Genomic DNA, 17,567 nt, shown 5'->3' on the forward strand with positions numbered 1-17,567 from the left:
CTCTGACATGGAAATAGCGGGAGCTCAAATTGCTGTAGGCGCTGGAGGAACAATTTCTGCATTTACATTAAATACAATAGGATGTGAAGCCCTCTAAATTGCAGATTGGAAACTGTAGTCAGGTTCTAAATTGTTACTCACTGTGAAACTTCACAATGGAAAAAAAAATCCTTGAAACGGATACGTATGTTGTCACAAGTGGAGGAACAGTAATGTTCATGATAAATTATTCTGATACACAAACACTAAAAATATAGTAGGAGATATTTCTCTAAATTTGCTGGTACAAGAGCTTGCACTGGAGTGCATCATTGTATTGCTGATAGTTTCATTATTTTAAAGTCTAAAACCAAGTTCTAAGTATACCAGAAAGTGAAAAGAAAAACTAAACTTTAAATCTTGTAAGTTTAGAAATAAAAATGATCTTAGTTGGATCGGTAGATTTATTTATGTTGTCAGTGTAAGTTCTGTATTATTTTTTGACCACAGTAGATTTATGTATTTATGTTTTTTATGGTATAATAAGTATATATCTTTTGGGGACAATATTTTCCACAATGTTCTACATCAGTGGTCCCCAACCTTTCTTACCTTAGGAGCTACCTTCACCTCAGAGATGGATGCAAGACACATCCAGCAAAGTAGTGACAATCAGAGCCCCGCATTTGCAGTATGATGAAAGAAGCCAAAGCTTCCCCTCATAAAGCAAACTGAGATCATGTACCCCCTCATATATAGACAAAATAATTGCATCCAAGGGTTCCCGCTTTACCCACATTTAGCATTTTTGTATCAAGCTCATTCTCCACTGTATCTCATACAATTTCAAGCTCCTCTCTAATTAACAATATCATCGTAGCTCCAGTTTACCATATTTATTTCTCTCCCCTTTCTCCGCTGCAAGTATATACACAATAACATCTTCTCTTCTGTGCAGGGCTACTCAAAAAAGTCACCATCCTGAGACTTTCTCTTCATAACTGGTGACTAGACCTGGAGCCAGGGACGTAACAACCATGGTTGCAGAGGTCGCGAGGATGAATGGGCCTGTGCTGGTGGGAGCTCGCCGATTCTAGCACAAACTTCAACTGGATGTGTGTTCTCAGACGCACATTCAGCTGAAGTGTATTACAACATAGAGACCCATTGGGTCCATGCACAGCAATACACACTGGCAACCAATCAGAGGGCCAGCAGCTGACGTTGGCGTGCACGTGACTAGGGCGCATGGCAGTGACGTCTTACGCTCTCGTCTCTTACACGCTGAGGTCAGCTGCCAGCTTCAAAAGAGGACGCCATGCGATGTGGGAGTGGATGGGAGGTCTCTATAATTGTTTATTTTTTCTATGCATTAAAGAACAGGGGCAGAACGGGGGACATATACCAGGATAGGGGATATATACCAGGATGAGGGATATATATATGCTAGGATGGGGCCCAGGCAAGATAAGAGAGATATAAACCAGGATGGGGGATATATATACCATGATGGTGAATATATATACCTGGATGAAGCCCAGGATAAGGGACAGATACCACAATGGGGGATATACAGTATATATCACGATGGGGAATATATATATATATACATTGATGGAGCACAGGGTAAGTGATTTATATACCAGGATGGGGGATATATAACTATACCAGTATGGGGCCAGAAAGGGATCCAACTTTTCTATGATGGCAAGAAGGTTGTTTACTAATGAAAGTCGTCTTTCTTAGGTTGCTTAATATTAAACTTAAGTCATCTGGCTCCACGTATATTTTGGATAATTATACAGAAAAAATGATTGTATAGACTCAACTCCATCCAGCTTTAGAATTGTTAGCTCAGATTAGCTTCTACAATGTCAGTAGGGCACTCATATATTCTGACTTCCAATATATTGTTAACAGGATCTCATCTTACCTCCAATCAGCATGGTGCAGATAGAGAAGATCTTTTCAGCATCTGTGTTGGCAGACACATTTCCAAATCCTACACTAGTAAGGCTGCTAAGAGCAAAATATAAAGACGTGATATAAGAACTCCGGACAGAAGGACCACCAGTTATTTCCAAAACTGATTGGTTTACCCCATGACTACCATTGGAGTGCGTGCTACCATTGGAAACTGTATCAAATCTTTCTACTGGGTAATATGGCGTTCCAAGACGTTTGGAAAACTCATGTAACCATCCTGAGGAAAGAGAATAAAAAACAGGATATATTCAGTCCAGAATCCAGATTGTAGAGTGCTAAGCATATATAAATTCAATTGACTGATGGATTTAAGTGACGCGATACACAGTGCCAAGCACAAAATATCCTCAGTATCCCAATATATAGTGCCAAGCACAGAGTATCTCATACATAGTGACAAGCACAGAGCATTCTTATACATAGTGACAAGCACAGAGCATTCTCATACATAGTGACAAGCACAGAGTATCTCATACATAGTGACAAGCACAGAGTATCTCATACATAGTGCCAAGCATAAAGTATCCTCATACATAGTGCCAAGCACAGAGTATCCCATACATAGTGCCAAGCACAGAGTATCCCATACATAGTGCCAAGCACAGAGTATCTTCATACATAGTGCCAAGCAGAGTATCCTCATAGATAGTGCCAAGCACGGAGTATCCTCATACATAGTGCCAAGCACAGAGTATCCTCATACATAGTGCCAAGCACAGAGTATCCCATACATAGTGCCAAGCACAGAGTATCCCCATGCATAGTGCAAAGCACAGAGTATCTAATACATAGTGTCAATCACATAGTATCTCACACATAGTGCCAATCACAGAGTATCTAATACATAGTGCCAAGCACAGAATACCCCAATACATAGTGGCAATCACAGAGTATCCCCATACATAGCGCCATTTACAGACTATCCCCATACATAGTGCCAATCAGAGTATCCCCATACATAGTGCCAAGCAAAGACTATCCCCATACATAGTGTCAAGCACAGAGTATTCTCATACATAGTACCACGCAGAGAGCATCTCATACATAGTGCCAAGCATAGACTATCCCATACATAGTGCCAAGCATAAAGTATCCCAATACATACTGCCAAGCAGAGTACCCCCATACATAGTGCCAAGCACAGAGTATCCCCATACATAGCACAATTACAGACTATCCTCATACATAGTGCCAATCAGAGTATCCCCATACATAGTGCCAAGCACAGAGTATCCCCATACATAGCGCCAATTACAGGCTATCCTCATACATAGTGCCAATTATAGTATCCCCATACATAGTGCCAAGCACAGAGTACCTCATACATACTGCCAAGCACAGATTATCCCATACATAGTGCCAAGCACAGAGTATCCCATACATAGTGCCAAGCACAGAGTATCCTCAGGCATAGTGCCAAGCACAGAGTATCCCATACATAAGTGCCAAGCACAAAGTATCCTCATGCATAGTGCCAAGCACAAAGTATCCTCATTTATAGTGCCAAGCACAGAGTATCCTCATTCATAGTGCCAAGCACAAATTATCCTCATACATAGTGCCAGGCACAGAATTCCCCATCCATAGTGCCAAGCACAGAGTATCCCATACATAGTGCCAATCACAGAGTATCCTCATACATAGTGCCAAGCACAGACTATACCCATACATAGTGGCAAGCACAAAGTAACCTCATACATAGTGCCAGGCACAGAGTATTCCCATACATAGTGCCAAGCACAGAGTAACTCATACATAGTGCCAAGCACAGAATATCTCATGCATAGTGCCAAGCACAGATTATCCAATACATAGTGGCAAGCACAGAGTATACCCATACACAGTACCAAGCAGAGAGAAACTCATACATAGTGCCAAGCACAGAGTATCCCATGCATAGTGCCAGGCACAGAGTACCCCCATACATAGTACCAAGCACAGAGTATCTCATACATAGTGCCAAGTACAGTGTATCCCATACATAGTGCCAAGCACAGAGTATCACCATACATAGTGCCAAGCACAGAGTATCCCATACATAGTGCCAAGCACAGAGTATCCCCATACATAGTGCCACACACAGAGTATCTCATACATAGTGCCAAGTACAGTGTATCCCATACATAGTGCCAAGCACAGAGTATCCCATACATAGTGCCAAGCACAGAGTATCCCCATACATAGTGCCAAGCACAGAGTATCCCATACATAGTGCCAAGCACAGAGTATCCCCATACATAGTGCCAAGCACAGAGCATCTCATACATAGTGCCAAGCACAGAGCATCTCATACATACTGCCAAGCACAGATTATCCCATACATAGTGCCAAGCACAGAGCATCTCATACATACTGCCAAGCACAGATTATCCCATACATAGTGCCAAGCACAGAGTATCCCCATACATAGTGCCACACACAGAGTATCTCATACATAGTGCCAAGTACAGTGTAACCCATACATAGTGCCAAGCACAGAGTATCCCATACATAGTGCCAAGCACAGAGTATCCCCATACATAGTGCCAAGCACAGAGCATCTCATACATAGTGCAAAGCACAGAGTATCTCATACATAGTACCAAGCAGAAAGTATATCATACATTGTGCCAAGCACAGAGTATTCTCATACATAGTGCCAAACACAGAGTATCTCATATATAGTGCCCAGCACAGAATATCTCATACATAGTGCCAAACACACAGTATCTCATACATAGTGCCATGCACAGAATATCTCATACATAGTGCCAAGCACAGAGTATTCTCATATATAGTGCCAAGCACAGAGTATCTCATACATAGTGCCCAGCACAGAGTATCTCATACATAGTGCGAAGCACAGAGTATCTCATACATAGTACCAAGCAGAGAGTATCTCATACATAGTGCCAAGCACAGAGTATTCTCATACATAGTGCCCAGCACAGAATATCTCATGCATAGTGCCAAGAACAGAGTATCCCCATACATAGTGCCAAGCACAGAGTATCCCATACATAGTGCGAAGCACAGAGTATCTCATACATAGTGCCAAGCACAGAGTATCCCCACATACATTGGAGCAGATTTATACAAACTGTCTAAAAAGCCCACACTTTAATGCCTACATCAACTAATCTCAGCAAAGTTTTTATTTTTACTAGAGCAGTTTACGAAATTAAAGCCGAGTTCTCATTGGTTTCTATGGGTAACAACACAGACAGATTTTTTGTAGATATTTTTGATAAATGATGCCTATTGTCTGCCATAAACCTTCAGCATTTAGTATCTTCTATTCAATGCAAGCAAGAAATCATGAAAGGTTTCCAGCATGTTTCCGCAGTGTATATGGAGGCAGCTCTAACGTACCTGTTGAGGTGCTTGCCTTTCCCCACAGTAGTCTGTACTTATACATATAGTGGACAGCAGTGTTCCCCAACTCCGGTCCTCAAGAGCCACCAACAGGTCATGTTTTCAGGATTTCCTTAGCATTGCACAGGTGATAATTGCATCACCTGGACAGGCAAGAATTCAACATGACCTGTTGGTGACTCTTGAGGACCGGATGTTGGGAAACACTGGTGTAGAGGATGCAGCCACCAAATCATTGTAAGGAATTCTAAGAAAATTAGGCTTAAAAGTGCCAAAAACTTTCCTGTGAAATTTATCTAAAATATTTTGGTTTTCAAAAATATTCCAAGTCAATTAAACATTTGGCGACAGCTACTATCAGTGCCTGATGTCCCTGGTGCCAGTGATTGGCTGCAGTTGTCATGTCAGTTATAGCAACATGGAGCCCGAGGATGTAGTGCTGGAACGACAGGGATTAAACAGCTAAGTGTACATTTACGTTACTTTGTCACTGTTAGTTGTGTCCACATGTTTACATGGAGATCGCCTTCAAGGTGTTTCTGGTACAGTCCATTTGCGGTGTCCAATATTAGGGCATATTCATTAATGCAATAATGATGGTGCCCTGGTAAGATTGTATCACAAGAACTGGCATCCATGCGGAGCTCAATATTTATCAAGCCACTGCCACATTTACTTTACACTTGTAATAACTGTACAGTGAGGCTCAACTGTACCTACACAGGTTATATGAGCTTTCTGTCACTTTTACATGCAGAACGTCATTGGTGAACTAAGCTATAGCACAGAAGAGGGGAATCTTTTTTTCTGCCAAGAGCCATTTGGATGTTTATACCATCCTTCGGGGGTCGTACAAACTCCACCCACAAAGTGCATCCTGACTCTGGCACTGGTGTCAGGACGTAATCTTTCATTGCATGCCCTTCAGTGTTCAGTAGTGAACACTGTGTGTGTGCTAACAGAGCAAGAAGAAATTAATGAGCTGGTTGTAATCAAAATACAGCTCCCTGCCCAAGAATGCGGTCCCTGAGAATCCTCTCGGGGGCCTGATAAAAGGTCATCGAGGGCCGTAAATGGCCCTGGGGCCTGAGGTTCTCCACCTCCGCTATAGCATCAGGTTAATCACCACAAGCAAAAAAAAAACAATGTACAGTGCAAATATAACATAAACAGAGATATATACAAAGGTAAAAAATGCATAAAATATAATTTACAAATTGTTTTTCTTTCTTTCATTCCCTCCGCCATACTCCTGCCACCAAAGGAATTCTCTCTTTGCATTTTCCCATCATCTTGTCGAGAAGACAATAAATTTAAAAGCGTTTCCTTATTACATTAATACAAATTCATTGTTGATGTGTTCGACATAACAGAACATGGAGACTTTCATTCATTTGTAATAACGCGGCAGGAATCTGTATCCTCCATTTAATTATCGAGTTACATGGAAAGCAACAGCAAAGTCAATCTGGCTACTTGCACAAAGGTTACATTTGGATTTATCAATTTTTTTCTGATTTGCTTTTTTAAAAAAGGACACATTTTTCCTTCCTCTAGATCTATAAGTAGAATCCTGTGTGCTTTACAATGAGTTCTGTGAAACTGCTCTGAATGCCAATGCTTATCTCTCCATCCAAACGAAAGGTCAGGATAAGCATTCATAATAATGATTGCCTGCACTCCCTTTTATACCACCCATTCTAGCTAATTGGCAATAAATAGCATGGACACTCGCTGTCAAAGTGAACAAGGGAAAGAAAAGATGCAACTAAGGAAGAATAGATAGATAGATAGATAGATAGATAGACAGACAGACAGATAGCAGATAGATAGATAGATAGCTAGATAGATAGGAGATAGATAGAGAGATAGATCGATAGATAATAGATAGATAGATAGATAGATAGATAGATAGATAGATAGATAGATAGATAGGAGATAGATAGAGAGATAGATAGATAGATAGATAGATAGGAAATAGATAGGAGATAGATAGATATGGGATAGATAGATAGATCAATAAATAAATAGATAGATAGAAAGATAGATAGATAGATAGATAGATAAATAGATAGATAGATAGATAGATAGATAGATAGATAGATAGATAGGAGATAGATAGATAGATAGATAGATAGGAGATAGATAGATAGATAGTAGATAGCTAGGAGATAGATAGATAGATAGATAGATAGAAGATAGATAGATAGATAGGAGATAGATAGATAGATAGATAGATAGATAGATAGATAGATAGACAGATAGAAGATAGATAGATAGATAGATAGATAGATAGGAGATAGATATGGAGCGCCCCCACACCGCCGCAGGGCCGAGGGGTACCCGGAGCCGGGCCTCTGGGATCTCAGTCCTGGGGTTGTCACGGTGGCTAGACCCGGTCCGTGGCCCTGTCTGTCAGTGGGGGACGTCCGTTGCAAATAGGTGCTGTTAACGGTGGTATAGCGGTGCAGTTGTGGGGTGCAGGTCGCGGTAAATAACGAGGACACCAGGTTGCAGTCTCTTTACCTCTTTACTGGAGATCTCTCGGTCCTCAGTCCAGAATCCGGTCCACCAGGCTGCGCAAGTCCGGCCGGTCCAATGGCACTTCCAGAGTTCTCCTCACAGGTGGAAATCAGTGCCTTCCTTCTTAGCGCTTTGTGTTGTAGTCCTTCCCTGCTGTGCTTACGGAAAGTACCCCACAACTGTTGTGTCTGTTTCTTAAGTTCCCTCACAACTCGATTAACTGATCTTCTGCTAATCTTCCGTCCCTTCCTGATGTTACAGTAAGAACGGCACCCGTTTGTCAGGTAGGCCTGGAGTTCTTCCGGGACCCTAGAGACGCCCCTCTCCCGCAATTGCCCCCCAAGACTTCATAGGTGATATGTGGTAGACAGCCCGCCTGAGACTGACTGTCCTGCCGCTGTTTGGAGTATGGCTTAAAGCTGTATATTATTCCACTCCCTCGGCGTTCCGGCCACCGGTAATGCGCCTCAGCAAGGTGCTGCCTCTTTCAACAAAACCCCTGCTGGTATTCTCCTTCTGCTTGATTTCGTTTCTCACTCAGCACAATCTATCTCGCTTCTAGTCCTTTCTTAGGGCACCGCCGCTATGCTGAGCAGGCACGGTCCCGTTACGTTCTTTCAATGCCAAGCCTCTGCCAGGATCCCACCCCTGGCAGAGACCCTACTGTCTCTTCCTCCACAACCCCCTCTCTCACTAGGTGTTGCTTCGTTCGATCCAGTCAGCTTTCTCTACTAACTTCCTGCCTGACCCCCAGTTTACCCACTATGGTGGGGAGTGGCCTAATGAATAGCACCCTTAGCTCCCCCCGGAGGCCCAGCTGTGAAACATATTGGTGTCTGTGATACCTGATTGGAGGAACTCCTTCAGTGCCATCGAACGCACCATGGCTCCCCTTAGTGGCGGAGCCACAGTACTGCAACGACCAGGACTCTGGGGCGCTGCACTCCCCCCTGGTTAAACACAGTACTCCGGGACTGGGAAGAAAACAACAATACAGGTTAGCAAAAAGACATACAAATTTGTTGAGTGCAAAACAATAAGCATACTTGAACAGGCTTCCCTTTATGGGAGGTGAGGACACTTTAACGTTACAAAACATAATCAAATATCATAGCAACAGGCTACAATTAACTCTCATTACCCAACCGGGTATTCTACTAAGTGCAAATGCTGGAACAATAAATTAACATTGCCTTTAGGAAACATACACTCTTAGTTTACCAAAGGCCTTCCTATAATCACATTACAGGGCAAGGTAACTTCACATTCTCCTACTTTGAACCTGCAGGACCGCCTGTCCCTATGGCACCAGACCTACTGCCTCTCCTTTCTTTTACAGGACCGCCCCATTCAGCCAGGGCCTACTGCCTTTCTCTACTATACATAGTATAGACATAACATTCCTTTCAATTTGAGAGCATGGAGCCCACTCTGCTTGGCTCCTATAAGGACTCACTCACTAACCCCTATGGGTCTACTTTCTGTCCTTAGTAACGAACTAACTTTCTATGGGGACGCAGGGTTTACCTTCTATCCTCACCTTCGTTATTACTTCTTTACTTTTAGTTAAACGGAGCTCTACATCTACCCCTACGGGCTTTCTACATCTTTCTCTTCAAAGAACATTATCTAGGTTTCACATTTTAAACAAATTAAACACACATAACTTTTCCATGAAAAACAGTTACATTTCCTTCAAAGCATTATCTTGACATTACTGTTCTAAAACAGTATCACTTTCAAGTTCAATTCTAACCTCCCCTTTAAGAGGAGATCAAGTCTTTCTGAGGTAGCTCTTCTTCTCAGCCTACCAGTCCATGCAAAGGCTCCGGAATGGTATCTTCGCAAAATGTCTTTAAACAAAACCAGTAGGAAGCACCTTTAAGAAGGTGCAAACTATTTACAAGAAAGTTCAAATCATGCACTGTTCATGATTACGGCAGTTCTTATAACATTGTGAACCAAAAAGCAAAAATGAAAGTGAAAGCAAAAATAAGAAGCAATAGGGATCCCGGGTAAACAAAGGGATCCCTTTAAGAGTTAACCCAGGACGGGTTTTAGCAGCAAAACAGCAAGGAAATAAACAGTTAACTATTTACAGCAGGGCCGGACTGGCCATAGGGCACTTCTGGCAAATGCCAGAAGGGCCGGTGCCAGTGGTGGGCCGCTCAATCCGCCGCCCCCGCCGTCGCATTCAACTATACCGGCGTATAGACGCCGGTACAGTTGAATGCAATGATGGAGGAGAGAGCGTCTACAGACGCTCCTCTCCCATCATTCCCCGCTCTGCCTCTGACACTGCGGGTGCGCGATGATGTCATATCATCGCGCACCTGCTGTGTCCCGGGCAGACTGCAGCTGCTGAGACAGGAGCAGGAACCAGGAAGCAACGCTGGGCACGAGGAGAGGTGAGGAGAGTTTTTTTTTTTTCTGGACTGTGGGGCCATTCTCGGAGGAGGTGAGGGGAGGAAGAGAAGAGATGTGGGCTGTATATAGTTCTCTGTGGGCTGTGCTCTGTGCTGTATACTGCTGTGGGCTGTATATAGTTCTCTGTGGGCTGTGCTCTGTGCTGTATACTGCTGTGGGCTGTATATAGTTCTCTGTGGGCTGTGCTCTGTGCTGTATACTGCTGTGGGCTGTATATAGTTCTCTGTGGGCTGTGCTCTGTGCTGTATACTACTGTGGGCTGTATATAGTTCTCTGTGGGCTGTGCTCTGTGCTGTATACTGCTGTGGGCTGTATATAGCTCTCTGGGCTGTGCTCTGTGCTGTATACTACTGTGTGCTCTGTGCTATATATAGTTCTCTGTGGGCTGTGCTCTGTGCTGTATACTGCTGTGGGCTGTATATAGTTCTCTGTGGGCTGTGCTCTGTGCTGTATACTGCTGTGGGCTGTATATAGTTCTCTGTGGGCTGTGCTCTGTGCTGTATACTACTGTGTGCTCTGTGCTATATATAGTTCTCTGTGGGCTGTGCTCTGTGCTGTATACTGCTGTGGGCTGTATATAGTTCTCTGTGGGCTGTGCTCTGTGCTGTATACTGCTGTGGGCTGTGCTCTGTGCTGTATACTACTGTGGGCTGTATATAGCTCTCTGTGGGCTGTGCTCTGTGCTGTATACTACTGTGGGCTGTATATAGTTATCTGTGGGCTGTGCTCTGTGCTGTATACTACTGTGGGCTGTATATAGTTATCTGTGGGCTGTGCTCTGTGCTGTATGCTACTGTGGGCTGTATATAGTTATCTGTGGGCTGTGCTCTGTGCTGTATACTACTGTGGGCTGTATATAGTTCTCTGTGGGCTGTGCTCTGTGCTGTATGCTACTGTGGGCTGTATATAGTTCTCTGTGGGCTGTGCTCTGTGCTGTATGCTACTGTGGGCTGTATATAGTTCTCTGTGGGCTGTGCTCTGTGCTGTATATAGTTCTCTGTGGGCTGTGCTCTGTGCTGTATACTACTGTGGGCTGTATATAGTTATCTGTGGGCTGTGCTCTGTGCTGTATGCTACTGTGGGCTGTATATAGTTCTCTGTGGGCTGTGCTCTGTGCTGTATATAGTTCTCTGTGGGCTGTGCTCTGTGCTGTATACTACTGTGGGCTGTATATAGTTCTCTGTGGGCTGTGCTCTGTGCTGTATGCTACTGTGGGCTGTATATAGTTATCTGTGGGCTGTGCTCTGTGCTGTATACTACTGTGGGCTGTATATAGTTCTCTGTGGGCTGTGCTCTGTGCTGTATATAGTTATCTGTGGGCTGTGCTCTGTGCTGTATACTACTGTGGGCTGTATATAGTTATCTGTGGGCTGTGCTCTGTGCTGTATGCTACTGTGGGCTGTATATAGTTCTCTGTGGGCTGTGCTCTGTGCTGTATATAGTTCTCTGTGGGCTGTGCTCTGTGCTGTATACTACTGTGGGCTGTATATAGTTATCTGTGGGCTGTGCTCTGTGCTGTATGCTACTGTGGGCTGTATATAGTTCTCTGTGGGCTGTGCTCTGTGCTGTATATAGTTCTCTGTGGGCTGTGCTCTGTGCTGTATACTACTGTGGGCTGTATATAGTTATCTGTGGGCTGTGCTCTGTGCTGTATGCTACTGTGGGCTGTATATAGTTCTCTGTGGGCTGTGCTCTGTGCTGTATATAGTTCTCTGTGGGCTGTGCTCTGTGCTGTATACTACTGTGTGCTGTATATAGTTCTCTGTGGGCTGTGCTGTATATAGTACTCTGGGCTGTGCTGTATATAGTGCTCTGTGGGCTGTGCTGTATATAGTACTCTGTGGGCTGTGCTGTATATAGTACTCTGTGGGCTGTGCTGTATATAGTACTCTGTGGGCTGTGCTGTATATAGTACTCTGTGGGCTGTGCTGTGTATAGTACTCTGTGGGCTGTGCTGTATATAGTACTCTGTGGGCTGTGCTGTATATAGTACTCTCTGGGCTGTGCTGTATATAGTACTCTCTGGGCTGTGCTGTATATAGTACTCTCTGGGCTGTGCTTTATATAGTACTCTGGGCTGTGCTGTATATAGTACTCTGGGCTGTGCTTTATATAGTTCTCTGTGGGCTGTGCTGTATATAGTTCTCTGTGGGCTGTGCTGTATATATTACTTTGTGGGCTGTGCTGTATATATTACGTTGTGGGCTGTGCTGTATATATTACTTTGTGGGCTGTGCTGTATATATTACTCTGTGGTCTGTGCTGTATACTACTGTGTGGACTGTGCTGTATACTACTGTGTGGTCTGTGCTGTATACTACTGTGTGGTCTGTGCTGAATACTGCTGTGTGGGCTGTGTTATCTACTACGCGAGCTGTGCTATAGTATGCAGGCTGTGCTGTATACTATGCGGTTTGTGCTATATAATATGCGGGCTTTGCTATATACTATGGGGAGTATATTATATTCTATGGGGGAGGCCATGTTATGTACTATGTGGCTGTGTTATATACTATTGTGGGGGTATATTATATTCTATGGGGGAGGCTGCGTTATATACTATGGGGGGCTGCATTATATTCTATGGGGGGCTACATTATATATTATGGGGAGGTGGGCTGTATTATATTCTATGGGGGTTACATACTCTGGGGTGGCTGCATTATACTCTGTGGGGTGGCTGCATTATACTCTGTGGGGTGGCTGCATTATACTCTGTGGGGTGGCTGCATTATACTCTGTGGGGTGGCTGCATTATACTCTGGGGTGGCTGCATTATACTATATGTGGGCTGCATTATACTGTATCGAGGACTATGGGGAATACGTTATACTATATGAAGAACTATGGGGTGCATTATACTATGGGAAGTGAATTGTACTACATGGATGACTGTGGCGGTGCATTATACTATATGGAGCACTATGAGGATTGTATTATGCTATATGGAGGACTATGAGGATTGTATTATGCTATATGGAGGACTATGAGGAGTGTATTATACTATGTGGAGGACTGAGCAGTGTATTTTAATATATGGAGGACTATAGGGAGTGTATTATACTATATGGAGGACTATGGAGCACATTATAATATATGGAGGACTATGGGGTGTATTTTACTAAACAAGTAAAATGCTGCATATTCGGATTGTTTTTGCTGGAACAAAAAGCCTTGTTGTCAGCAGCACATTGCCAGTGTAAACTGTAGATGTGCTGCTGAAAACATGATACTGTATGGTGATCTATTAGTGATCGTTCTGTCTCATCATTATTCCTCAGCTGGTGGAAAGAGGCCGGGAAACAAGCGTTGAACAACTTCAGTATTGTCGATCAAACTCGTTTAGCGGCCTGAACTCAGCGCACGTAAATACAACAGAAAGGCTTCTGTGTGATGTGCAATATGTTAGCATTTGGGGACCCATTTTAAACTTTGCCTAGGCGTAGGGCCCCACTTTGCCTAAAACCGGCCCTGCCTACAAGTGTACAAAGATATTATACAGTCACCATGTGACAAGTGGGCCTGTGTAACTTCAAATGCCAGGGCTGAATTTTAGTCCCAGTCCGGCCCTGATTTACAGTTTCAGGTTTCCGAGGTTTAGTGGGACGGCTTCCAGGGCTGCACCTGGCACTTAACCCTTCTTGGCCTGGGCAAAGTGGGATCCAGGGGTACACCCAGTGCTGGACAAACGCCGTTAATCCGTCTCTCATGTACGGTTAGGTCATGCACAGCGATGGAGGTCTGCGCAGCTTGAGTATGGGCATTTGCTGCAGCAGAGGTAGCGGCTGCTGCAGGATCAGTCACTGGAACGGAGTCAGCAGCTGTGGCACCAGCAGTCACGGGAGTGGTGTCGGTCGTCAGGGCAGGGTCGTCTGTTATGACCCCAATGGCGAGGGTCTCAGAGGAACGTGGAAGTCTGCAGAATACAAAAATCCAGCTCATAGGGCAGTGGTAGCTGGGTTGACCATATATCTACTCCTAACGCCAACACTAGAAGTAGCCGGGGATCATTCCTACGTTGATTCTAGATGACACGCTCCAGCCGGAGAATCTAGCTACCCCTAGTAGAGGAAAACAAAAGACCTTTCTTGCCTCCAGAGAAGGGGACCCCAAAGCTGGATAGAAGCCCCCCACAAATAATAACGGTGAGGTAAGAGGAAATGACAAACACAGAAATGAACCAGGTTTAGCACAGAGAGGCCCGCTTACTGATAGCAGAATAAAGAAAGGTAACTTATATGGTCAACAAAAACCCTATCAAAATCCACACTGGAAATTCAAGAACCCCCGAACCGTCTAACGGTCCGGGGGGAGAACACCAGCCCCCTAGAGCTTCCAGCAAAGGTCAGGATATATATTTGGAACAAGCTGGACAAAAATACAAAACCAAAACAAAATAGCAAAAAGCAAAAAGCGGACTTAGCTGATATAACTGGAACCAGGATCAGTAGACAAGAGCACAGCAGACTAGCTCTGATAACTACGTTGCCAGGCATTGAACTGAAGGTCCAGGGAGCTTAAATAGCAACACCCTTAACTAACGACCCAGGTGCGGATAAAAGGAATGACAGAAAAACCAGAGTCAAAAAACTAGTAACCACTAGAGGGAGCAAAAAGTAAATTCACAACAGTACCCCCCCCTTAGTGAGGGGTCACCGAACCCTCACCACGACCACCAGGGCGATCAGGATGAGCGGCATGAAAGGCACGAACTAAATCGGCCGCATGAACATCAGAGGCGACCACCCAGGAATTATCCTCCTGACCATAGCCCTTCCACTTGACCAGGTACTGAAGCCTCCGCCTGGAGAGGCGAGAATCCAAGATCTTCTCCACCACGTACTCCAACTCGCCCTCAACCAACACCGGAGCAGGAGGCTCAGCAGAAGGAACTATAGGCACAATGTACCGCCGCAACAAGGACCTATGAAATACATTGTGAATAGCAAACGACACAGGAAGATCCAGACGAAAAGATACAGGATTAAGGATTTCCAATATCTTGTAAGGCCCAATAAAACGAGGTTTAAATTTGGGAGAGGAGACCTTCATAGGAACAAAGCGGGAAGAAAGCCATATCAAATCCCCAACGCGTAGTCGGGGACCCACACCGCGTCGGCGGTTGGCAAAGCGCTGAGCCCTCTCCTGTGACAACTTCAAGTTGTCCACCACATGATTCCAGATCCGCTGCAACCTATCCACCACAGAATCCACCCCAGGACAGTCAGAAGGCTCCACATGACCCGAAGAAAAGCGAGGATGGAAACCAGAGTTGCAGAAAAAAGGCGAAACCAAGGTGGCGGAACTAGCCCGATTATTAAGGGCAAACTCAGCCAACGGCAAGAATGTCACCCAATCGTCCTGATCAGCAGAGACAAAACACCTCAAATAAGCCTCCAAAGTCTGATTGGTTCGCTCCGTCTGTCCATTAGTCTGAGGATGGAAAGCAGACGAAAACGACAAATCAATGCCCATCCTACTACAAAAGGATCGCCAGAATCTGGAAACGAACTGGGATCCTCTGTCTGACACAATATTCTCAGGGATGCCGTGCAAACGAACCACGTTCTGGAAAAACACAGGAACCAGATCGGAAGAGGAAGGCAGCTTAGGCAAAGGAACCAAATGGACCATCTTTGAGAAGCGATCACATATCACCCAGATAACGGACATGCCCTGGGATAGCGGAAGATCAGAAATGAAATCCAATGTGTCCAAGGTCTCTTCGGGACAGGCAAGGGCAAGAGCAAACCGCTGGCACGAGAACAGCAAGGCTTAGCTCGAGCACAAGTCCCACAGGACTGCACAAATGACCGCACATCCCTTGACAAGGAAGGCCACCAAAAGGACCTGGCCACCAGATCTCTGGTGCCAAAAATTCCCGGGTGACCTGCCAACACCGAGGAATGAACCTCGGAAATGACTCTGCTGGTCCACTTATCCGGGACAAACAGTCTGTCAGGTGGACAAGACTCAGGCCTATCAGCCTGAAATCTCTGCAACACACGTCGCAGATCCGGAGAAATAGCTGACAAGATAACTCCATCTTTAAGAATACCAACAGGATCAGCGACTCCAGGAGCATCAGGCACAAAGCTCCTAGAAAGAGCATCGGCCTTCACATTCTTTGAACCTGGTAAATACGAGACAACAAAATCAAAGCGGGAGAAAAACAATGACCAGCGGGCCTGTCTCGGATTAAGGCGTTTAGCAGACTCGAGATACATCAGATTTTTGTGATCAGTCAAGACCACCACACGATGCTTAGCACCCTCGAGCCAATGACGCCACTCCTCAAATGCCCATTTCATGGCCAACAACTCCCGATTGCCCACATCATAATTTCGCTCGGCAGGCGAAAACTTCCTAGAGAAAAAGGCACAAGGTTTCATAACAGAGCAACCAGGGCCTCTCTGCGACAAAACGGCCCCTGCTCCAATCTCTGAAGCATCCACCTCAACCTGAAAGGGAAGTGAGACATCGGGCTGGCACAAAACAGGCGCCGAAGTAAACCGGCGTTTCAACTCCTGGAAAGCCTCCACGGCAGCAGGAGCCCAGTTAGCTACATCGGAGCCCTTCTTGGTCATATCCGTCAAAGGTTTCACAATGCTAGAAAAATTAGCGATAAAACGACGGTAGAAGTTAGCGAAACCCAAGAACTTCTGTAGACTCTTAACTGACGAGGGCTGAGTCCAATCAAGAATAGCTTGGACCTTGACTGGGTCCATCTCCACAGCAGAAGGGGAAAAAATGAACCCCAAAAAGGGAACCTTCTGTACACCAAAGAGACACTTTGAGCCCTTGACAAACAAAGAATTTTCACGCAAAATTTTAAAGACCAACCTGACCTGCTCCACATGCGAATCCCAATCATCAGAAAAAACCAAAATATCATCCAGATAAACAATCAAAAATTTATCCAGATACTTCCGGAAAATGTCATGCATAAAGGACTGAAAAACTGAAGGCGCATTGGAGAGCCCAAAAGGCATCACCAAGTACTCAAAATGACCTTCGGGCGTATTGAATGCGGTTTTCCATTCATCACCTTGCTTAATGCGCACAAGGTTGTACGCACCACGAAGATCTATCTTGGTGAACCACTTGGCACCTTTAATCCGGGCAAACAAGTCAGACAACAGCGGTAAAGGATACTGAAATTTGACAGTGATCTTATTTAAAAGCCGATAATCAATACAAGGTCTCAAAGATCCGTCCTTTTTTGCCACAAAAAAGAATCCCGCACCAAGAGGGGAAGAAGACGGACGAATATGTCCTTTCTCCAGAGACTCCTTGAT

At 44.7% G+C, this 17,567-nt stretch overlaps 1 protein-coding gene across 3 annotated transcripts in view; it reads right to left on the minus strand.

Moving 5' to 3' along the window:
• The window catches only part of LOC143784206 (voltage-gated delayed rectifier potassium channel KCNH8-like), a 730,833-nt gene that overhangs the window by 90,424 nt on the left and 622,842 nt on the right, over positions 1 to 17,567 (minus strand). For all 3 annotated transcript variants that reach the window (XM_077272141.1, XM_077272140.1, XM_077272142.1), the window contains exon 8: positions 1,913 to 2,182. In XM_077272141.1, the coding sequence (XP_077128256.1) occupies positions 1,913 to 2,182 (270 nt within the window). The remainder of the gene's footprint in view (positions 1 to 1,912; positions 2,183 to 17,567) is intronic.

This window comes from Ranitomeya variabilis, chromosome 7 (genome assembly GCF_051348905.1).
Source record: "Ranitomeya variabilis isolate aRanVar5 chromosome 7, aRanVar5.hap1, whole genome shotgun sequence".
Classification (NCBI taxonomy): domain Eukaryota; kingdom Metazoa; phylum Chordata; class Amphibia; order Anura; family Dendrobatidae; genus Ranitomeya; species Ranitomeya variabilis.